At 36.7% G+C, this 23,420-nt stretch overlaps 2 protein-coding genes and 1 pseudogene across 3 annotated transcripts; 1 reads left to right on the top strand and 2 right to left on the bottom strand.

Annotated features, from left to right (window-relative positions):
* Nucleotides 1-5,725: 5,725 nt before the first annotated feature.
* LOC125474403 (PI-PLC X domain-containing protein At5g67130-like) lies at nucleotides 5,726-9,883 on the bottom strand. The gene is made up of 8 exons (XM_048578016.1): nucleotides 9,191-9,883; nucleotides 8,971-9,093; nucleotides 7,386-7,523; nucleotides 7,094-7,192; nucleotides 6,678-6,981; nucleotides 6,189-6,409; nucleotides 5,995-6,081; nucleotides 5,726-5,882 (listed from the first exon to the last, which is right to left on the bottom strand). Exons 1-8 carry the CDS (start codon nucleotides 9,320-9,322, stop codon nucleotides 5,850-5,852), a joined length of 1,137 nt encoding a protein of 378 aa, XP_048433973.1. The 5' UTR covers nucleotides 9,323-9,883; the 3' UTR covers nucleotides 5,726-5,849.
* Nucleotides 9,884-17,204: 7,321 nt separating this feature from the next.
* LOC125474119 lies at nucleotides 17,205-18,203 on the bottom strand. 2 transcript variants are annotated; one of them, XM_048577555.1, is made up of 3 exons: nucleotides 18,045-18,203; nucleotides 17,660-17,748; nucleotides 17,205-17,551 (listed from the first exon to the last, which is right to left on the bottom strand). In XM_048577555.1, the coding sequence occupies exons 1-3, from the start codon at nucleotides 18,165-18,167 to the stop codon at nucleotides 17,404-17,406; spliced, it is 360 nt and encodes a 119-aa protein (XP_048433512.1). In that variant the 5' UTR covers nucleotides 18,168-18,203; the 3' UTR covers nucleotides 17,205-17,403. The 2 variants fall into 2 exon arrangements, with proteins under 2 accessions (XP_048433512.1, XP_048433513.1); XM_048577556.1 differs by having other exon boundaries at nucleotides 17,925-18,078.
* Nucleotides 18,204-21,068: 2,865 nt separating this feature from the next.
* LOC125474402 lies at nucleotides 21,069-23,383 on the top strand (annotated as a pseudogene).
* Nucleotides 23,384-23,420: the final 37 nt, after the last annotated feature.

The raw sequence follows: 23,420 nt of genomic DNA, 5'->3' as shown, positions 1-23,420 counted from the left end.
CTGTCTCTTTGCTATCTGTCACCTCTTTCACCCACGCTTGTCTTTACTTCTTACCTGGGGTTAATAACAATATTCTATTTTAACCTTGTACTGTTACTCCGGCAAAGTCGTACTGTCGGTAAAGATGGGCGACCAGAAGCCATATGTAGTTAAGTGCTCATAGTCATGGCTCATTATTTTTTTGGTCAACTCATAGCTCGTCAAATCCCTCTGTACAAGTTGCACCTTTTTGTTTGTTTGAGAAATTATCATAGCCATAGTATACCTTAGTATGTACAACCTTTATTGTTCATTCATTCATTAAGTTACGTAATAAGTTATACAAAAACGTTATTAGATGAATTGTTATTTTATCTCTACTTAAGAGAATAGTACCTCTTAAACTACTTTTAGTTCCTTTATTTTTCAGTTAGAGAAATAACAAATCAAATGAATAAATCCTGTAATTAATATGGCTTAGGTTAGAAATATTAGCATATACAAATTAACACGCACTTATATATATATATATATATATATAAACACACACACACACACATAATACAGAACAGAAGTGACTACTTGAATTCCATTATTGTTTCTTTGCCCTTTTATGCTGAATGAGTGATTAGACAAAAAGCAAACTACGTCCTATTGGTATTACAACACGTGTGTTTCCCCTACGAACAATATCACCTAAGCAGAATTGATCCTTTCTCATTCACTAAGAGAACTTTCAATATACCTAAAACACGAGTACGTACGCAATGTGTGATTATAGAAATAGAATGATAATAGAAAGAAAAAAAATCTCCTTATTTGTATAATGACATATAACATATTGTTCCGTGTTTCAGCCATATTGAAAAGTCTCTCTTCATTCACAAACAGATTTAATTGTTCCTAGGAATATTTGGAACCCACTATTGTTTGGTCATGAATTCTTCGTAATATTAATTGCATGAACAATTACTTAATAATTTCCACTGGTAATTACTATGTGTTAATTCAAAAATCAAGGGGTATACATTTTTTGTTTCATATTTTAACATCGTCTAAGATTTTTTATTAAACAATTGTGCTTTCTCATTACTATTCTTTTCAAATTACAATTTTGTACGCTTGACGCATTGCACCGAACTCCCAATTCTGTATTTATTCATGTCAAACGGGCTGCGCATGGGGCACCACTGTATAATTTTCCTTTCTCGAAGATCAACCCATCCCTAGCTTGTTTTATTATATAACCGAGGCTAACTTGCATGTGTCCTTTGTCATGTGTCGCAGCTTCTAAATTGGAAGATTTAAACTAACAAAACCAAAGCTGCAATTACGGTTGAACGTAATTATGTCGATCGAGGGAACTTCTTGATAAAAATCAACCATATATCCAGATAGTTACTTACGTTGGTAGTTGCTAGTTGTAGAAGGGCCACTAAAGTACCACAAGTCCTCTGGCTTTGCCAATTCCTAGCTAGCTAGTTTTTGCTCGTGGCAGTCCTGCAGAGAAGAGGTCAGGTCACGCGTGCTGGTATGTGGCCAATTGGCCAGGGCCATGGGCATTGACATACATACGTACGTCCGTTTGCATAACTAGGGTTTCCTTTTCTATCTTATACTCCAGTAAACTTTCAGCTACTTGATGCCCATAATAAAGGCCTACTACACTCTTTCAGATAAAATACAAAAATAAAAAAATAAAAAACCTAATCCCAATATTATTGTACTCCATGCAAACTCGTGCATGCGATGCGTCCCTTCTCTTTAATTTGTACGTGCTCTCTCTGCCCTAGACAGACAAATCTTCCAATTTATAAATATATTACATATCTAGGTACCAGCTAGTTTGGGTATATATATAATATCCAGAAACTAACAATTGATATACATATAATTAGTGTTTATAATTATGTAAGTTGGAGAGATTATGATGAAAAGCTTGGGGAGGCAATAAGTACGTATGTGGTTCCAAGCAACAATTTTGGAAAAGATTCTGATAAAACTTTAGGTACCTTGGTTGGCTCCACAGCAGAAGGGTGAGCACCCCCACTCCCATGTGTGAAAGGGTCCCCAATTGCAATTTGTAGTGATGCATAATTGCTTGTCTTTGCTGTTGTTTCTTTCATTCCTTCCCACTATTGTATTTTTAAAATTATATTATTTATGTTGCTTGAATGTGTGTTTGTGTATACATTCTCATCTCCATCTAGAGTAATACTGTACATACTCTCTTAAATTGGAGATAGTCTTTTTGTGTCTGCAACACTAATTATTTACCACGAGTGAGGAACTTGATGAGTGATGCTCGTGAAGAAAATATACAACAGATTACGAGCACTCGCTCGCCATGCATGCATTGAGCTTGAGCTGCTTGGGTGAGTTGAGTCCAGGAATCCAGATTAGGTAAGCTAATGGTTACATATGGGCATGGGTGCCAAAACCCACGTGATCGGGTGGCTGCTTGGACACAACGAGTGAGCAAGGATGAAGCTTGTGGTGGGGCTCTCCACACACAGACAGGGGCTGGTCTAGTCCTGTGGTGTAGTTGTGTGCATTAACAAACAACAATGGAATTATCAATTATGGATCAAACGATATGCCCAATTTCATTTGCATGTTACCCCCTCGTGGGTGTTTCGTAATCGTCCTTGGTACCTTTGTGGAATATATAATATTGACAAGTACCAGACACTCAGCTCCTAGTGATCGATCGATCGATATGCATCATCCCAACCCCCCCTACCCACAATATCCAACCATTGATTGATCATTTCAATGTTTTGTCACAAGAAATTTAATTTTCATTTCATTCATAAAAACAAACATCTTTAATTTATACACTTGCGCATTCATGTGTTAATATATAGGATGCGACATGTTAGTTGCACACAAGTGCTACACATGCCTATGCCGTGAACATGAAATGAAAAAATATGAAGAGAATTAAGTTAGGTCATGATGAGGGCTCGTTTTCAGAAATCCAAACCAAAGAAAAAGGTGGAAAGAAATATACTTAAGGAACGTATTAGTAATAACCCCTGCATGATCTAGATTCAGACATGATTATATTTTCAACTAATCTGTACGTTTTTGCAGTATAACAAATTAGAGAATGTGTTGTGTGCCAATAAAAGATTTCTCAACAGATCGTGCATTATTCAGCCCTTTTGAGCGAAATAATATAATGTGTATAGGGAATTCTTCAATCAATCCGTAGCTATTGAGTAGTGCGTTGACGACAAGAGTACTCCACGAACACATTCATAGTCCAAATGATATAAAATACATGCAGTGAACATTGTATCACAAAATACCCATGAATATGTAAAATTAAAAAGAAAAAAAAAAAAAAAACATTTTTCTAATGTTTCATTCATGATACACCAATAACATGAAACCCATTATTCTGGCACAAAAGCAACATCGAATTCGAAGCATGTTACTGAATAAAGTAATATTAATTAGGTAATCACAAGTTGATCTGATATCCTATATTATTCCTATCCACTGTATAATTGAACCTAAGGACATTGATTTTACAAATAATATAAATATTTTTATTCCTTCGCTCAAGATTGCTAGCATGTGTTTGGATGCCTCCTAACCTACCAACTCACATGCTCCACACCAATTAAGATCCTTAAGATTAATTGGGAACATAATATAAGATTTAATTAGCTACTCGACTCTAACTAAACTACTGGGAATGCATGCATTGTTTGACTCTGGATTCATCAGATTATGACCTCTTTAACTTCGAATCTCTTAGTTAGCTAGTTTCACGACTACCCATCCAGTCGGTGATGCCAGAAATGTTAGATCTTGGATGGCTAAAATTCTGAACAAATATAAGTTCTTTAGAATTTAGCCCTGATTTCTAATAAGTTAAATTTGACCACTGAGTCACTGACTAGTGATCAGCAAGAATTTCAGTTTTTTGGGGAAGCTTCAAGTCTATAACAATACAGTGTAATAAGAAAAATTAAACTTGGTCACACTCACGAGTCATGAATTTGACCGAATCAAATCTTAGAAATCACCAAATTGAGCTGATAATTTGATTACTTATAGTCAAGTGCACTTGTTTTATTGGTATAGACCTATATCCTTTAATCAAACTTTATTCACGTTCTTTTCTTTCCTTTTCTTCGTTTGGGTAGTAGGTCAAAGATCATAAAATTCAACCAGACATTAGCCTACTAAGGTTAAGGTTAGATTATCCAGTTTGTTGCTATGCGTGGAAATATTGCCCCTGCAGGTCCCTAGTGATTAAGTGAACGTGACATCCACTTCAATATGTACGTTTACTTTGGTTTTATTCACCATAATAAAAATTAAAAAAAAAATAAAAAAAAAAAACTTTACTTCAATTTTAGTTTTTTAATTTGCTTGTAATTAGCATCGATGAGACATCAATTAAATCTATCAATCTACTCCTAATATAGGTCGAACAAAACAAAGAAATAATGCATTGCGATGCAAGTGGTAAATTGTTATGGTAGTTAGAGTTTTTCTCGTCAACTCATTGCCATACGGAATTAAACTCTCTCTCCTCCTAGTTGTGTAATATGGATTGTGTTAAAAAAAACAAATTAAACAAGAAAAAAGGAAAAAAAAACACAAAACTATGTTAGAAAAAATAAGGATTGCAAGAGGCTTATAGTCTCAAGTTTGTTATAGTATGTACTCACTAAGATGTTCGATTCTTCTTCTCCAAAATCAACCGAGAGAGAGAGAATTAATGAACTAAGGGGAACAAATGAAAACTAAAACAATTATAGATTTTGGATACAGATGTAGTACAGCTCAATTATTGGTACAGACTAAACCTAACTAAACAAGGTGCGATCATTTTAGTACTATCAGTGGTTGGTTGGTTCCCATGACAATGCATGAAAGGATAATTAAGGGGTTTTTCTTGTGTTATCTAATACTCACTTTCCATCAATGTAGCCCATTGTTTGCACAAGACAGCATGGAATACATTATACTTTGTTTTTGGTTACTATACAAATACAAAATAATTAAAGCCAAAGTTCTGAGCTTTTAGTTTCATGCAGCATAAACAAATTAAGAAAACAAAATTAAAATAAAATGATTCTGATAAGTACTTTGAAAATATATAGCATAGGATTCCATCACAGGATGTTTTGCCTTCAATAGACAGCTGGAAATCATTACAAGTTTCCACATATTAAACGTGTATGAACTAAGTTGTTCATGCACTTCCATAAATTCTCTCAAGTTAATCATGTACGTTCTGGAAAAATATTTCATGTAATACTAATGGAGTTTTTATTCACTTGGAAGGACACTTGTTGGTTAATTTATAAACCATTTTTCTTATGTAATACTGTTGTTCGTGGACTTCCATATTGTTTCTTACAAACCCCTAAATGTCATATTGTATAAAAAAACAAATCTGGATTTAGTATAACTATATATCGTTAAAAAATGAGTAATGTTGTTGCTAACATTAGCCATCCGATCCCCCTTGGAGCTACTTAGTTATGACATACACTGTCTGTGACGATGTTTTAGATGACATCATTTAATGTTGAAGTCTATCTCGTAGAGGTGCTCAAATTCGATATTGAATCCATTTTGTATTTTATCTATCTAGCTAACTAATTATCATTAACACAAATAGTTCGTGTGAAAAAATCGAGTTATATGAGCCTTACAGGATTGAAGAGTAAACTGGTAGTTTTCGAGTGACAACATCTTTCATCTACTAAGAAGGATGTGACAAGGAATTTCAATATATATTTTTTTCCAAAGAGCAATTACAAACCATGCTGATTCCTTGCAATATTCCTACAGTTCTGTTACAGATTTAAGCTTTATTAAATGAATTTGTATTGTCACTCCTATGGCTTGCAAGACCCTGGAGGTGATCCTGGCTGCAATCGAGAACATAAATTATTAAAAAAAAAAGATATATTTTTATGAAGAAACTTTGCTAAAATACAAAAAATTATTTTGGTGAACAAGAACCAAAGTTTCTTAGCTTACCACACATGCATGTATATCGTTACATCCACACAAGAGCTCCCCATTGAGATTGTCTAAAGCTTGAAACGATCCTCCTCCATCACTCCTCTGCATCAAGAACCATGCATGTAGAAATGAGTAAAGTTTCCCTAATTTAAATTTCAGACCTAAATTTAAATCAGAGGTTATTAAACAGGGGAGAAAAAAAGGCATGCCTTGTAAAAATCAACAGAAACAAAGTTCGCCCATCGGTTGCCAGCAGCACCATGACAAGTGTAAAGCATGTTAATCAGATTCCCAGAGTTATCTACGCAACTGCCTTTCTTAATGGGAACAGAAGCAAAATAATTCACCAAAACCAAAGATTTGGTCTTGTCATCAAGAGGTGATGATTCTCCTCTATTTGAACAAGCTTCCTTCATTCCATCATCCCCATCTGCAAAGTTTGTGTTGTAAAATAAGACATTCATTCATACATTCCCCTTCCTTAAGAGGCATCCTGACCACGGTAGATGTAGCGGGATCCGTATCAACAATTATGTACTCAAAGTATCGATAGTATATCAACAATGCAAACAACATTACCAATACTAGATAATGCAATATGCTTGTCGATATGGATCCAGCTCCAGGTAACTTAATAACAGATGGAAAATCATTTGATAATATTTTAAAAGAATGAAGTTGGTATGTTTACTTCTTACATTGGTTTTCAACCATGTAGTTCCACTGGTAAGCGATTCCTTCGGATTGTTCCTTGGCTTTTTTTGAAGTAAACACAAGTAGCCTTTGGTTCTTGGCAACCATGTCACTAACTAGTGGCCAGTCCTGGCCATTTTTGGGCATGCTTGACACCGGAAACCAATATTTCTTCAACCCGGAAGCGTCGAAGACCTTTGTCAATCCATTTGGAGCTTCCACATAGTCCTCTAATATCAATGTCACAATTTCTGATGGGTTGGCTGATAAAAATGCTTCAACTTCCTTCAGTGTATCTATAGCTGGTCCCTACATATTTGGGAAGCAAGGTTGAGGCAAATACATTTTGTGTGCAAGTTTCTTAATCTCAAAGAATATATATACAAGAAGAAAATGAAGTTTGGCAGATGGTATTGCTTACAAATGCAGTAAAGTCATGGCATTCTCCTTTAAAAGAATGGCACAACCACACATCATCCTTAAAATCATACGTATCCAGCATCAAGGCTCGAACTCCACCCTGTAAGAAGTCAATGAGCAATGAGATACACGACTAAAAGAGAGCTGCCATTAACACTCTTAACAAGTCATCATGCATATAAGGCAGAACTGCACTTTGTGCATGATGACCTTTTCGAGAGTGCTAATAACAACTTCTGAACAAAATTGAAAAGGCACAAGGCCTGCATGTATATGAATGAAGGACGCAATACACTGAGCTGTTGAGTGACAGTTTCTTCTTGATTGTTGAAGGTAACGCGAGGAATTCCAGTATGAGATGGCTCTCCGTCAATTGCAAAGGCATTGTGGGTTGTCAAAAACGCATACTTGTTGAACGGCAGAGAATTGTTCTATGTTAAATGAAAAAACACAACTAATCAAATATACTATTAACCTTTCGAGGCAGATTCGGTGCTAATTGAATAAAGCTCAACTCTACGAGAATCCGAGATAAGAGAAGGTATAATTCAAGGAAAATGATAAATAGACATCATGTTAATTTCTTTTAAAGTTTAATCATGCTCGGTGTTTCCGTTTGATTATTCAATCAAATATATAAAAAAAATAAAGAAAACTGTGTTAGAACTTAAAAATGTGTGTAAAATTCACCTCTCATCATTCAACCCTAGCTAATTGCCAAGCCTATTAGGCCATCTCTAACCAAAGACTGGCCAGAGGGCTCGTTTTAGCCCTTTGGACCTCAAAGAAATTAATATTTTAATGAACAGTGCAGAACCATATTTCTTACCATCTCCAACCGAGGGCTATAGGGCTTGTTTTAGCCCTGTCACAAAAAACCATCTCCAACCAAAAGCCAAAGGCTATAGTATGGAATGTGAAGAATTGAAATAAAATGAAGTAAGATAGTATGGAATAATGAAAAATATGTGAGAAATGGTGTAGGAAAAAATTAGAAATTAAAAAAAAAAAAAAGGCTGTTGGGCATAAAAACAAAAGGTGGGCTGGGACCATAAAAAAAGACTAAGCCCTAAACCCTAAAGTGGGCTGGGCAATGGAAAAGAACCAAAAAAAAAAAAAAAGAATTTGAAATTAAGCTAGCCAGCAGGTTGGCTGGCTGGCTAAAAATGGCCAGCTAATTGGCCCTTTTAGATTTCATGAGACCCACGAGTCCTCTGGCCTAACCCTCTGTTGGAAACGGTTTTCGAACGTTTTTTAGCCCGCTGGCCCTATAGATCCTTCGGTTGGAGATGGCCCTAGGTCAAAGTGTGAAAACCCCAAATTGACATGCATGAGTGTGCAGTATCCTCTGCCCTTATTGGGCCTAAACGGGCCCAATTTCCAGGCCCAAACCAAACTCCTTAAGGCCAGTGAATTGTGGGCATAGAAAACTGTAAAATTCTTTTCAATGGTTGTGACATCCGAAGACTCGACCCAAAAAAAAAAAAAAAAAAGACATCCGAAGGAGCCGGCAGTCATGCTCAGATTCCATGGAGTCAATGTGACATAGTGGACCCCACGCCATCCCTACTCAAAATCTCCTGTTTTTCCTCTTCATGATATGGTCATGTTTATCTCAATTTTTCTCGTCTTTTAGAAATTTAACCACTCGAGGGCATTGATCATACTCAACGGGGTTTTGAGTATTGCTCAAAAGGCCTCAAGAGCTGCTCAAGCAGTTTTGAGTGGTTGTATTTCTATATCTTTAAAAAATAAGAAGACAAAAATCTTGAATATATTACAGGAAACGTTAAGTGTCCAAATTTTCTAGAGAGAGGGGGGTAGGTAGGTTAAGTGTCCAAATTTTCTAGAGAGAGTGGGGGTAGGTAGGTCACATACCAATAGTTTGAACTGATCTGTAATGGCTGATCTTATACATCTAGTGCCTGAGAAGCCTTGTGGGCAAGACCCGCAGAGAAGTCCGGCCTCACAATCGGCGTCCGTCGAGCATTCGTCCAAAAGCTACACATTTGAAAGCAAAATATCGTCACTCTTTCTTTTTTCTGTCACAAAAATTACATAATTCAGATGCATAGATATGAAAAGGAGAGGCACAAACCTTGCACTGTCCAATGCTTAAAACCGCTGCGAAAACCGTGACTAACAAAACGAGGTTCTGCTGAGTAAACCCAAAGTTCTGCAGAGTCTTCATGTTGCAAGTTGCAACCCAAAAGTGATGCAGAGTCTTCATATTGGAAGTTGCAACCCAAAAGTGATGAAGGGAAACTGTGGTCGTTGGGTTTTGGTGACCGAACTTAGGTTTCTCAGTTTTGGCTGAGAAAACGAAGTCCGCAGAGCTTCTGAATGTAGATCAAACTGTCTGGGAGTTCTTACGGGTACGGATATAAATGTTCATCCCAAACAAAACCAATCACATCCATTCACAACAAACACGTTGGGATGGAGAAGAAGAGGAAATGTTTGAATCACTCGAGCCGTAACGGAACATCCTTAACCTTGGACCTTCACTCCCATGTGAAAATATTGACTTGTGGCTAAGGACTAAGGAGAAACAAAATTAAAATGGCATAATTTCCATATTCCATATATGTTTTGTTTATCCACCATATGTGTTTAACTATGTATAGTATGCAAGTGTCTACCTTTCTTGGCCGTTTGGCTAAGAAGGAATGATTTTTTTTTTTAATTTATAAGACGCGAATGAAATTTATCTTTTCTAACCTTATCATATTAGCATAGTATTTTCATTCTTTTTTTGTTTTTGACATACCTTGAGACTTGACGATGGTAAGTTATTCAATTCAGTTGAATCTAGACAATAAATAAGGGGTGGTGCTACATATATCAAATTCATGCACCAAATATTGTGGTACACTCTACATTGTATATATTTTTATTACAATTATTAATCAAATTTTAACTTGAATTAAAATTAAAATTTGATTGTTTCCACATCACAGGTTGCAAAATATATATGTAACTATTTGATGCGCCTATTATTATTCATAAACGAATACCAATGGCTAATATGTATGTAGAAAGAATATAGGATGCTACATTGAATGTGTTCAAGGTATCAAAATGTGTAAAATTAACACATTCAAATAAAGGGGTAGGTGATGGTGATGGTGATGGTCTTGACCTTCTTATTTTTTTGTGTTAGTCATTGGTCAAAGTTTAAGGAAAGAAAACTGCAATTTTACATCATAAGGTTTGGAGGTCATTTTCAAAATGAATCATAAGATTTTTAACTTTCGCATATTACAAGTTGCTTTTGAAGTGAACCAATTTAATACTTTTGTCGATTTTACTACCTAATTAGACATTAAATGTTGATATAATATAAATTAGGCCCACTGAAGAGACACACGTTGATTGTCAATTTTATAAAATGGTTAAAAGAGTAAAATAGTAAACTACTAATATGCAAATGTTGGCTCAGTCTATACTCTGTCAATACTTAACATCTAATTAGACAACGAAATTGTTAAATTATTGTACTTTAGAAACCACATAATGTCATATACAAAAATTGAAACCTCATAACTCACTTTGCAAATGACTCTTCAAACTTTATGCTGTAAATGCAATTACCAAAATAGAATCACACATTCATTGTCTCACATGGGCCGAACTTAAACAACAACATACCTATAGCAATGGCCCTGTTTTTTATCCAAACAAATTGTTTTCCTTTATGGTAATCTGATCCAACAAATAGTTAACAGACTACAATAGTAGGTAGGGGGAGCCCAAAACAAGCCCAGGCTCCATACAGTTTGGCATGCATTTTTTCTCTTTTAAACGTACACACACTTTCTGTTAATTTTGTCCTTTACACTCTTTAATTTAACAAATAGAAAATTAAAAGGAGTGTAATAGATAGTAAAATAGAGGTGTTTGATAAAACCGAGTTCATTGGCATTCAACAATTCATAGCTCGACCTCACTCAGTTGGGTAAGTTGTTGTTTTGAACAACTTTTGTTTGTGTCACACCCCGATCCCGACATACGTCCAGGATCGACACATGACGTCACAAAAAACCCGTACATCTAACATACCTCACCTCCGGGATATGGGCCAAACATAACTAACGATCAACTGCGTAGTAATTTTTCGCGTACTTTATGGCTGCATCTAACCTCGTTGTTAAACTGCTTACGTACACCAAGTAGGGATCAAGCTATTCGTAGTCCACCGTTTGTTAGACTTTGAACCGTTTGTAATACACTTCCTAGCAGACAACATAGAGTACCACGTTACACATGAACTATAAGCCAAACAAGAATTGTCATCTAACCATTCACACACACATGCTTTCCAACATCATCCAATAATCAAACCAATCAATAACATATATAAAACACCGAAATGCAAGGCTAAAGTGACACAGTTCGGCCCAAGCCTACATCTAATAAGCTATCTTAATCCAACCTCAATCCAAGGAATCAACGAAGCAAATAATCGGGTTCTAGACCACTCAACAAAACCATAACACCAAACGGGATTTTGGACTACTCAACGGAATCCAAACCAGGATACGATTCCGGGCCACTCAACAAAATCGTGGAGAAGAAGGGATTTCAGACCTCTTAACAGAATCGTGGAGTATGATGGATATTGGACCACTCAATGAAATCCAAGCTAGATAAGATTCCAGACCACTCAACGGAATCGCAGAGTAGAGGGATTCTGGACCACTCAACAGAATCTAGACGGAGCAAGGAACCGGACCACTCAACGGAACCTCAGCAGAACCCAGTTCTGGATCATTCAACAGAACCGAGCGGATGTCCAAGAAATATAACAACGCTCGAAGAACAAGATAAGAAACAAGTACTAAAATTACAAAAGCTCAATGAAACAAGAAATGGAACAAAGCACAAGTTACACATATTAAAATGGCTCAAAGAAACAGGAAATGAACAATGAAACTAGGTATGAAACAAGTTTCGAAACGACAAACCCCATGATAATGGGTTATCGGTCCACTACTAGCCCTCACATTTCATCACATTATACCAATCAGGCAAATCAAACCACAATTCAATTATGCACGTCAAATTACATTCCATAAAAATAAATCGATGGCTAAATATTAAAAATAACAATCCAATAGAAACCATATTCATAATAATATCCACATAGAATAATAATTACAAAAACAGGGTAATCACCAGTATCACATACATTAAAGTTGTTCACATAAATGATAAACCTGCATCAAGTCAAACCATCTACTCTGTAACATTGCCAAACTAGAAATAACCAAATGTTGTGCACAGAGTTTGTCTTCATAAATGGTAAAATGCTACCTATTGGTGATCACACATCTTGTTCCTTTGTGGAACAATATTTATCATGATATGAGTAATGATCCATCAAAGCTATCACTGAGATGTGAAACCATGCCAACTACACAACATTTTTCTTAAACATAAATGTTGGGACTTCATTAATAGCAAACTAGATCATAAAAAAAAATCCATATTATTTATAGCACATTCCTGCCTAGCAATTACAGGAAAGCAAGACCACCTTGGAAGAAGCATGAGAATAAAACTTGATCCCACTTTTAATCCCACATGACTTATAGAATAGCTAGCTAACGTACCACAATTGAAGTCATCCGGAAAACATAATGAAGACCAATATACATCTATGAGGGTTGGGAATGTAGAAGTATGGTTAAACTAAAGCTATAAGGGACTTTCCAGCATGCACTATTGTACTATTAGATTACCACATAACACAAGTATTTACAGCCGCTAGGGCTCGTCTAACTCCAACTAATATCAATAACCACTTCCTAATAGTGTAAAAGAGTTAATTCAATACTACGATATGTGCATCATCATGGTGCAAAGACTGCAGCTCATGTCTCACAAATTCTATAATCTATACAAACATTGTGATCTGGTGACAACTAAATAGACATCACCTCCCTTATTGCTTCACTTATCTCCCCAAGACAGCACGATAATCAGCCAAAACATTTCAACCAAATGTATGTTCTCACAGTAAATTAATAATCCTAATTCTGCAGATATATAGTATCTCAAGAAATACGCACTCCAATCTCTACTTAATTATTGGAATTCTAATTCTTTAATTCAAAAACTACTTCTCATACATAATGAAGCATGCCAATTTGAAATAACAAAACTCATTGGAAAAAAAAAATCAAAATAACAGAACCAAAGCAATCCAAATCCAACAGATGACAAGAAACCAGAGTGGAATACCTTATCCCAATAATTTGAACTTGGAAAGCTAGAAACTTTAGATACCATGCTGCTGAAGCTGGATCAAGAACTTGTTTCATTTCTCTTTGAAACCAAAAACCCAAGGCTGAGACTTTGATAAATGATGAGGGTATCACTATCACCTTATCAGTGAACAAAACAAAGCAGATCGAAAATGATAACGAGTGGAGAAGTTGAGTTTAGGTAGGAAAATAGGAAGAGAGTAGAAGACCGCAGACCCCCTGCACTCGTCCACTTCATTCTCCGATTGGTCTCCTTTCTTTTCCCTCATTCCCTCATTCTGATTGGGCAGCTCCTCTCTCCCCCAGACACAGCCATCCGCCTGGCTAAAAATTGACGGGAAGGCTCCCAAATTTTCTGGAGCCTTCCAGCAAAATGGGCTAAATTTACCATTTTACTCCTAGCCTTTGCCCGTTTATATTTCATTCGTTACAACTCCAAATCACATTCCGTTTGCGCTTATGCGTACGTATCAACGAGTAATATCCAAATACGTAAAGAAAAGTGGAAAAATATATGGACACACCCCGACTCGAAATGTCCACTAGGACTCCGAATCAAGTTGTGACTGGCCAACACCTAGAAGGTGACGAAGCCATAAGTATAGTGATGTGGAAAATGGAATAAATTTAAACCTAAAAGTGCCTAAAGACAAGAGTGCGCTGTGAGCGGGAATGAACCCATTTCACACGTGACGTCAGAGCATAAGTAAAGTACAGTAGTGTGGGTAAGGATCATACCCTTAGAGGTAGCCACCTATACTGAGATTTGTCAAGAATCCTCGTCGATACGAATTTTCTGCAGCTAAAACCTGGAGGGGCGAGAAACAGAAAACGTGAGTGGACAAAAACAAAGCTTTTTGAAACCATTTCTCTTTCCAAAAATAATAACCTTCACCGTAAAACTCGTATAATTTCCTAGAAAATAATACTACATACGTATAAAGAAATCAGGTTTGAGAGCAATGAAAACCAAAGTATGTGCCATGTCAAGTATCTCAGTAATAAATATGTAAGTCAGGTGTTGTGAATCAATATAAAAGGATATGTCAGCTGGAGTCACCTAACGTGACTTGTACGGCTGAGCCTATAGCTCATCTACCAATTCCTGCACACGAGTCGGAATTACCTAATGTAGTCTGTACGGCAGGCTGGGTGTAAATAAGTATGCTCAAGTGCTACGATCACGTGAAGGCTGTGAGATAAATCACAAGTCACCTACAAGTCAGAACGACCTAATGTGGTTTGTACGACAAGCTGGCACCTGCCTTGGATCCAAGGTGAGTGGGTGGTGTGGGAGGTGAACGATCACGTGAAGGCTAGGCCCTGGCCTCGGCTGGAGCACTAACACCGGGGTGTAGAATAATGAGCACTAAATGCATCTAAACATAGCCATACACACTGCAATCGCTATCATCAATATGTACTCACCTCAAATTTACCTGGGCGTCCACAACTTCATGCAATAATATGCATATCTATACTAATGTATACACTAAAATGAAATGCAAGTATGACATGACACTTAAAAATATACGCACATTAAAACAGTTTCTGGGAAAATGTAAAACATGTATACGTATATATAGAAAACCAAAGGCCCACTCACCTGGAGTCCGTGCTACAACTCCCTAGCATAAACATCGAGGCATCACGAACGATCGGCGCCTAGAACAATTATCAAGCCACATCTCAGATTCCTTATCTATAAAACACGTAAATTACATAAAACGAATCCCCAAGAACGTTCTAGAATGATTTGAGACCCATTGACCAAAAGTCAACCGTCGGTTAATGGTCGACAGTAGAGTCCACAACCTTACGTAACTCGATCTGGAAGATTCTCTCCTCGGATTTATGATCTGTAACTTCCAAAGATCACATTATACTTCTAGAATAATATACTAAAATTTCATTACGATCCAAAGGTTGGATCTCTGCCAATTACAAATTCAAGTGACGGTCAATGTTTTATTTTATGAACTTACAAGTCTAATTCGGAAAGATCCCTACGTCAGATTCCCGATCCGTAAGTTCATTTGGTCCTCAAATATTACGTACTATAACGTATTAAAGTTTGGTGACAATCCAATGGTTTGATCGTCGATTACTATTCTAATTAAGTGGCGGAGCTTAATAGAACTTCGCAGGATTCTGCAGATTTTGCAGATTTCCTGGGCAATCTTTAGAACTCCATATCTCACTTGTTTCTCAACCAAATTTGACTCATAATATACCAAATCGAAGCTACAGAAGTATAGAACAAAATTATACTTGCTTGGATTCCAAATGATCGCCAGAGATGGCCAGAAAATGGCCTGAAAGACGGCTGTCCGCAGGAAAACAGGGAAATTCGTCAGAATTTCTGGGCAACCTTTCAACGTCCATAACTTTGTCAATACTGAACGAAATAAAGTGATTCAAAACCAAAAATCATAGTTCTCGATGAGAGGAAGAGATTGGTACCTTGTAAAATGACTATATCGCCGTTATTTGACCGAAAAATGACTCTAAAGTGGCGGAGATCGCTGGAAACTGGGCAAACTTTAAATCGTTATAACTTTCTCATTTCTTCACCAAATTAAACGATCCGAACATGAAAATTTATCTAATCGACGAGAGGAATAGATTTATACCTGTTTAGAGTTCAAAATATGGCTGGAAATTATCTGAATCACGCCTAGAAGTCTCAGCCCAAAACCTTGTTCTTCGAACTTGTGTTTCGGGTTCGTTTTCAATGAAACAAAACTCAAAACTGGGTTTATGGCGGTGAAGACATGCAGATAGCGGTTTTGATATTCAACAAGTCGAAGGATTTGGTGATGATGGTGGTTTGTTTCACAGGAGAAAGGAAGAGCCGAGAGAGAGAGTTAAGAGAGTAAGAGAAGAGCTACGGAAGAAAGAAGAAAAAGAAAGAGAGAGAATGTTCCAGAAAAGTGGGGGTGGCCCCACGTGACACTCATCTAACGATCCAACAAAATACCATATATTTAATTAATTATTAATTTACTAAAATATCCTCGACGTTTAAAGGTTCGTAGAATCTTCGTTATAACTTCAAATTACATTCTGTTTGCGCCCACACGTTCATAGAGACGAGTTCTACGAGAATACGCCAAGAAAACGAGTCTTAAATGACACGACACAGCAGTCAACAAGAGTCAACACTTTACCTCGAAGGACATTTTTGTAAATTCACATTTAAAAATTATAAAAATCATAATTTTTAGGGACGGATCGTTACATATATACACACATCAAATATGTCCTTGAAAATTCCATTTAGTCCATTAAGGGCTTTTTCATTCTTTTACTAAAAAAAATTATGCGCTGCAAATATAAACGGGTCGAACTTAAGAACACAAAATATGTAATTTTAAATAGTGAAGTCCGTGGACGGAATTTCACAGTTTGGAAATGTTTGGAGTTGATTGCCTGGTGTTAAACTACTTCTGCATTGTTACCGGAAAAAAAAAAATTAGTTCAGTATAATGTGTTGAGAATGAGTCCCACATTTATGAGATGAGGGATCTTGCATGAGCTTATAAGAGGTTGGGTTACTCTCCAAATTGCCAATTGGTTTTATGATGGAACCTCAACTTTCTTCAAGTATCAGAGCAGGTTGTCCCACGTGTGAAGCCAAACGGCTTTATGTTGTTCACGTGTTAGGCTTGAAAATTTGCTACACGTAAGAGGGCGTGTTAAGAGGTTGGGCTAATCTCTATATTACCAATTAGTTTTATGATGAAACCTTAACTTTTTTAATAATGTATTGAATTATCAGAACAACAAAAAAAAGATTGATTTCTTTCTCCTTTTTTTTTTTTAATAGGATTCTTTCCAAAGTATCAAAACGGCAGGCTCATTATGAATAATTTATTTTTTATACAAAATGGGGAAACATGAATGACTTCTGTGGAATTTCACAATACACGATTAAACGGCCCAAAGCAAAATAGTATAAACCGAGATGAACAAGTTGCTATAAAACTCTTAAAAAATAAACCCCCCTTCACAAGTAAATTTTTCACGAACGCGTCTGAAATCATTTTTCTTGAGAGAAAAAGTGGTTGATGGTAGGCATGATCTCCGGTGGCCGTGTGCGGAGGAACTTCCGTAGGCCGTGCTCGGCGTACTTCTCTCCCTCTTCTTCGTTTTCAAGTACGGCCATTCGACGGTGAGCTTTGTTGATTCTGCAAATTAATTAACCAATGAGCACGTTTATAAATTAAGATCTTTAAGGGGAAAAAAAAAAATATATATATATATATATATATCTGTGTGTGTATATGAATCTGTACCTGACTTCAGGGTTGAGGAACATGTTCCTTGTAAGCTGAAATGCGCACAAGCTTGTAACAAATGTCATCGCAGCCATTAACGGGTACACCTAAATATATATGTCACCCAAAAATTCGGATTAATTAGCTTTATTGGATATTTTTATTCACAAAACTAATTAGTCTTGAGAAAATGATTTTCGCAAATTCATTTTCTCCTTTATTAAAAGACAAAAACAAAGAGATGAGTATATAAAATAAAAATAAGTTTGTAAAAATCACTAACCTGGATTTATTCTAAATTACTTTATCTTACAAGAGAGATTCTAATTCGAATGCAAAGAGTACCCTAACTGCTAACATATTTAAAAAAAGTAATTAAACTAAAAGCCGAAAGCTTTCTCACCTCAGGCCTCACCCAACGCCCCATCTGAATTTGAGATATGTGAGAAGAAAGTAATTTGCTTTTTTTCTTTCTGCTTCCTGCTTTTTCCTGTTGCGTTTGTATTTCTATGTGCCATGTATGCATATATATAGTGTTACGTGGATTGGAAAATATGGTATTTGGAAAATTAGGAGCTACTTACTGTGGGCAGCAATATACTTTTGACCACCTACGGCTAAAACCAGCGGCTTAGCCTCTGGATTTTCTTAAACGACCCAATAGGAAAGAGCGTTTTGCCTTGTGGGTTGACAATTTTAGACTTAGACCTTATCACCAGAATCTTCCATTTGCGTTGGCAATCAAACTACTTTCTATAACAAATCCGAAGCATGAAATAGACTCCTTATGAATTCTAGCATGTTCTTTCGAGGAAAAACCCTTATATAAAAAAAAATTCAATACTTCTCTTAAAAATGTGGCAAAACCTATATTAAAAATTCGTTAGCGTAGAAATAGATGTGTTGGTTCACGAAAGAATACATTTACAAAAGAAAATATAACGGGTACATTTTTGTTTATAAACGTTTTCATTAGAAGCATGTTAGAAATGTTCTTGTTGTTTCTTCATAAATCACTGATTTTTATTTTGTTTTTGTAATTGGCAATTACGTTTAAGTTATTTTGTGAAACTCTAGTGTAATCACATTTGCTTGAAACTTTGCCGCTTTTGTTTGAACTTATAAATTAGCAATTAAGCTTTATGACCCAATGCAATAAATAACCATGTTTTTACACATAACAATAAAAATGTTGGGATTCAATCATAAAATTAATTGGCAATATAGGCAATAACTCAATTACTTATAAGTACATGCAATGTTCCTTCTTTCTTCGATGTGAGATTCACTCTCAACACGCTCTCGTCCCGCACATATGACAAATTTTTAAGTCTAACACGTGAACAACACAAATTTGGTAACGTGTAGCTATTGAGCTTCACAAATAAGACAATCTATTCCAATACTATGAAGAAAGTTGAGATTCCACCATAAAACTCATTAGCTATATGGGAACACGTGAATAATACAAATAGAATTACGCTTCACACATAATAACCAGTTGAGGTTTACATCCAACCTTTTGAAGAACTAATTCACAACTAATGGGCTAGCTATCAATTATTTTCCAAGCCAATAACTATGTTGATTTGTCGTCATACTATCCATGGTTTCATGGTTTCGGTGGCGGGACCTCCCGTATATTCATCAAAGCGAGTGGAAAGGAACTGCAAATTGAGGCCAAAAAGACAGATATTTTGCTGTTGAAGAGAACTCAATTCAAGCCCTTAAATTGCAAGCAGTTGAGTTGAGCAGTCTTTCTATCAGAAGGGGACTCTTTGTTTCTACACAAGTGTTAGAATAAGGTTGAGAATTTCACAGAAAACTGACTTTGAGACACGTTAATACGTTTTCCTTAAAGTGATATTTGCCCCCACTCTAATATGAGTTTGCTAACGGGTCTAAAACAAATCACTTTCAGAATACAACAAAGTTTGGAATATTAGTTTAGTAAGAACTGAAATTCCCTTGAAATCTTCTAAAGGGAAACTATATAATTTTGATGGAGAGAAAGAGGATAAGAAATTATTGTTTGAAGAATTGTATATATATCCAAATATGCAGCCAACATAAGCTAGATATAGATACTATGGAACCCTTTGAAGATGGATCAAAGTGTGCATAAAAAAAGTCATGTTCTTTCCTGCATCATTACCACCGAATGAATGCATCTTTTAATCAAAGTCGCACCCTGCTGCATCTTTCATTTTCTGAAAAGATGCAATCCCATTGTTAGTGACACGGAACTGCAAGAAGTCATCACTTTTTGATTTCATAGCAAGCGACATATCCCTTAGTTGTGCTTCTTCATCCAAGAGACATGGAACTGCAGCCATGCTCCTTTTACCAAAAGACACGTTATTGCACCAGAAACATGGAACTGCAGCCATGCTCCTTTTGCCAAAAGACACGACACTGCAGCCTTCGGTTGTGTTTCTTCACACAAGGCACTGCAGCCTTTATCCCATTATGCACGCAACACCACATATATATATATACACACACACATGCATATATATATATATATATTAATGAAATATACCAACAACAAGAGCAAGATATCTTCCCATGCAGAAGTAACTGGTTTTGTAAGAAAATATTGTGGACTTTTTTTTATAAAAATCACAACGAACACATTTTGATTCGACCAAAATTTCATTTTTGTTGATACAAACGATGATAGAAAAAGAAAAAAATTGAACACAAAACCTTATATGCATCATCAAAAGTTAATACTTAGTACTTTTAATCAAGAGAAGAGCCAAAATTTGGGTTGGGGGGCTGGCAAAATCCATAACCAATAATATTCACACATGTGCATTAACTTGGATTGGGAGCCACCATCTACTCTTTCACTAAAAATCTCCTACCATATTGTATGTAACTTTGCATGTCAAAAGGTTAGAAAAAAGTTGGGGTGGTGGCCATGGCCACTAGGAATCTAGTTGTGACTCATAATCACTTGAGTTACAAGCCTACGAGTCCTTTGTGACTAATTTCGATTTTTTTCAAGAAATGGGGATCTCTTCCCTTAAAGACTTTATAGAATTTCTCTTAGCTTGAACTTCTACTCTCATTACCTGTCAACTTCAGCTGTAAATCAGGGACCGTTGAAATGATGTGCTCACTGCAAATATATTTGGAATGCCTAGCGAGCTAAAGCAGTTGCTTTTAGGACTTGGAAAGCCAAACAGAAGTCTCGAGAGATGAGAGAGACTGAGAGAATTGAACATGTAGTTCTAAGTATGCAACAACCATTAGGTAATCCATCTGTTCACAAAGCTAACAAAATTTTCCTTTGCACAATCTCTATCTTCCTTAAATGCATACACTTCCATTTCCCACTAAATGCTCCTGCTCATGGCTTAAGCTTACAATCCAAACTCAATCACCGCAAAGTTGATAATTAGCGTTTCGGACCGGGAAGATGAGAAGTTTGGTATCAGTTCTCTTCTTTCTTGCCATGTTTTCATGTGCTGGTAAAACTCTAACTCCTTAGACTACTACACATTGGATTGAAGAAAGAAAAATAATCACTTATTTGATGTTTTCTGATTTGATGAAGCTGCATATGATCCGTTGGATCCGAAAGGAAACATAACTGCAAAATGGGATATCATGTCTTGGACACCAGATGGTTATGTGGTGAGTATCACTTTTTTCCTATAATTAACTTGATTTCTCACATATTCGATGTCCGTTACTCGATCTTATTTGTTGAACGAATTTTACCTTCATCAGTTATCTAAGAAGATTGTTCTAAGAAGATTTAGAGGGTGCATACAAAATGCATCAACAATGATCGATTACGCCTCTAATGAATTTTTTAGAGGCGATTGTTACCATGAACAATTTCCAAATGTACCGCCACATCATGAGCCCAGGGTGGACGTTAGGGTGGATGTGCGCTAGAAAAGAAGTGATATGGGCGGCGGTGGGAGCTGAAGCCACAGAGCAAGGTGACTGCTCCTGGTTCAAGGGAACATACCTCATTGTTGCAAGAAAACCCCCACCATTGTGGACTTGCTTCCTGGTGCTCCTTACAACCAGCAATTCACAAATTGCTGCAAAGGTGGCGTGGTGTCTGCGTGGGGCCAAGACCCATCGACCGCAGTCTCATCCTTCCAGCTTAGTGTCGGATCAGCCGGCACTACAAACCGGACAGTCAGACTTCCTAAGAACTTCACGCTGCTAGGCCCCGGACCAGGGTACACCTGTGGCAGGGCAAGAGTTGTGCCTTCCACAATATTTTTGTCACCTGACCGACGCCGCAGGACTCAAGCTTTGAGTAAGTTCCTCTGTGTCACATGACTCAATTACTTTGCGCAACATTTTGTTATAAATAGGCAAAAGTTAGAGAGATAATCTTTTGCTAGGGACAGGAGAGAAGCGAGTGCAAAATATCACATCGTTTAGTTTCGTAACTATAACACAAAAGATTGCAAGAAAAAAAGGAGGGAGAGGATACTGATATTATTGCTTTCACTTCTTTCTTTGCTGTGTATTGTAATCACACACAGAGTGCTCTTTATATAGAGCCACATCTGTGACAAAACAAAAAGTGAAAAGAGTGCTCTTTTTGAAAACTTCACATAACAACAATTATACTACTATGGGCATTCATTCTCACAATTTTGCAACACATTTTAGATTATTGGTTCATTTTGATTAGTATGTGACATGTCAAATGCATAACGGCTATCGTATTTTATGCAGTGACATGGAACGTGACCTGCACATATTCACAACTTCTGGCCAAAAAGTACCCAAGCTGTTGTGTCTCTCTCTCGTCTTTTTACAATTCCAGAGTCGTTCCTTGCCCTTCTTGCACTTTTGGTTGCCACGACAAGAGCAATTGCGTCCAGTAAGTCCTTGAACAAGTGATGATATATTGCATAATCTGTGCAAAGATATATACATAAATCACATGTCAAAAATGTTGATTGTGTTGCAGAAGTGGTTCCAAAATTCTTAGCATGGTGGAAGATGACGCTACGAAGAAAGGCAATGTGCAGCCACTACTGCAGTGCACTCGCCACATGTGTCCGGTGAGAGTGCACTGGGAAGTGATGCTCAATTACAAGGACTATTGGCGTGTGAAGGTGTCGATTACAAACTTCAACTATCGGATGAACTACACGCTTTGGACTCTGGTTATTCAGCATCCTAACTTCAACAATGTCACACAAGTTTTTAGCTTCGATTACAAGCCTCTCATTGCTTACGACTCCATAAGTGAGTTCCAATCGATTTCCTCCTCCACATTATAATTATTGTAGTCACAACCTAACGTAGCTGTCACGTTATATGCAGATGACACTGGCATGTTTTATGGCTTGAAGTTCTTCAATGACCACTTAATGGAAGCCGGGAAATTTGGGCACGTTCAGTCGGAGATGCTGCTTAAAAAGGACAAGAGCACATTCACTTTGAGGGAGGGGTGGGCATTTCCTCGCAAAGTTTACTTCAATGGCGATAAGTGCCAGTTGCCTCCACCTGATGTCTACCCGTTTCTTCCCAATTCTGCCCATGAAATTCTCCTTTCCTTCTCAACGTTGATTTCGTCATTCACTTTCGTGTTCACAGCTCTTTGGTGATTTGGTTCCGTAGATTCCAGAATCGTGGTACGAATGATATTTTGCAGCGAGAATTGGAGCACGGGCACTTAAATTTGAAGCATTCTTTGAAGAAGCAAACTTAACTTACTTGTATGTGTATCCTGTGAACAGAGAGACTGAATGAGTCTGGTATATGAATTTCTCTGTCCATATAAATGACA

Source organism: the organism of the source record quoted next, unplaced genomic scaffold (genome assembly GCF_019419815.1).
Source record: "Pyrus x bretschneideri cultivar Hongxiangsu unplaced genomic scaffold, Pyrus_bretschneideri_v1 Contig12, whole genome shotgun sequence".
Taxonomy (NCBI): Eukaryota; Viridiplantae; Streptophyta; class Magnoliopsida; order Rosales; family Rosaceae; genus Pyrus; species Pyrus x bretschneideri.
Note: the sequence above shows the minus strand (reverse complement) of the source record. Positions and strands in the feature narration are given on the sequence as shown.

What these genes read in the sequence shown, in the direction of transcription:
- LOC125474403 (XM_048578016.1), bottom strand. Translation starts at nt 9,322, where the DNA reads ATGAAGACTCTGCATCACTTTTGGGTTGCAACTTGCAACATGAAGACT. An exon ending in TAAGCATTGGACAGTGCAAG is followed by an intron (nt 9,094 to 9,190) that starts GTTTGTGCCTCT and finishes TCAAATGTGTAG; the next exon opens with CTTTTGGACGAATGCTCGAC. An exon ending in CTGTCACTCAACAGCTCAGT is followed by an intron (nt 7,193 to 7,385) that starts GTATTGCGTCCT and finishes GACTTCTTACAG; the next exon opens with GGTGGAGTTCGAGCCTTGAT.
- LOC125474119 (XM_048577555.1), bottom strand. Translation starts at nt 18,167, where the DNA reads ATGCATACATGGCACATAGAAATACAAACGCAACAGGAAAAAGCAGGA. An exon ending in GGCGTTGGGTGAGGCCTGAG is followed by an intron (nt 17,749 to 18,044) that starts GTGAGAAAGCTT and finishes ATATATATTTAG; the next exon opens with GTGTACCCGTTAATGGCTGC. An exon ending in TTCCTCAACCCTGAAGTCAG is followed by an intron (nt 17,552 to 17,659) that starts GTACAGATTCAT and finishes ATTAATTTGCAG; the next exon opens with AATCAACAAAGCTCACCGTC.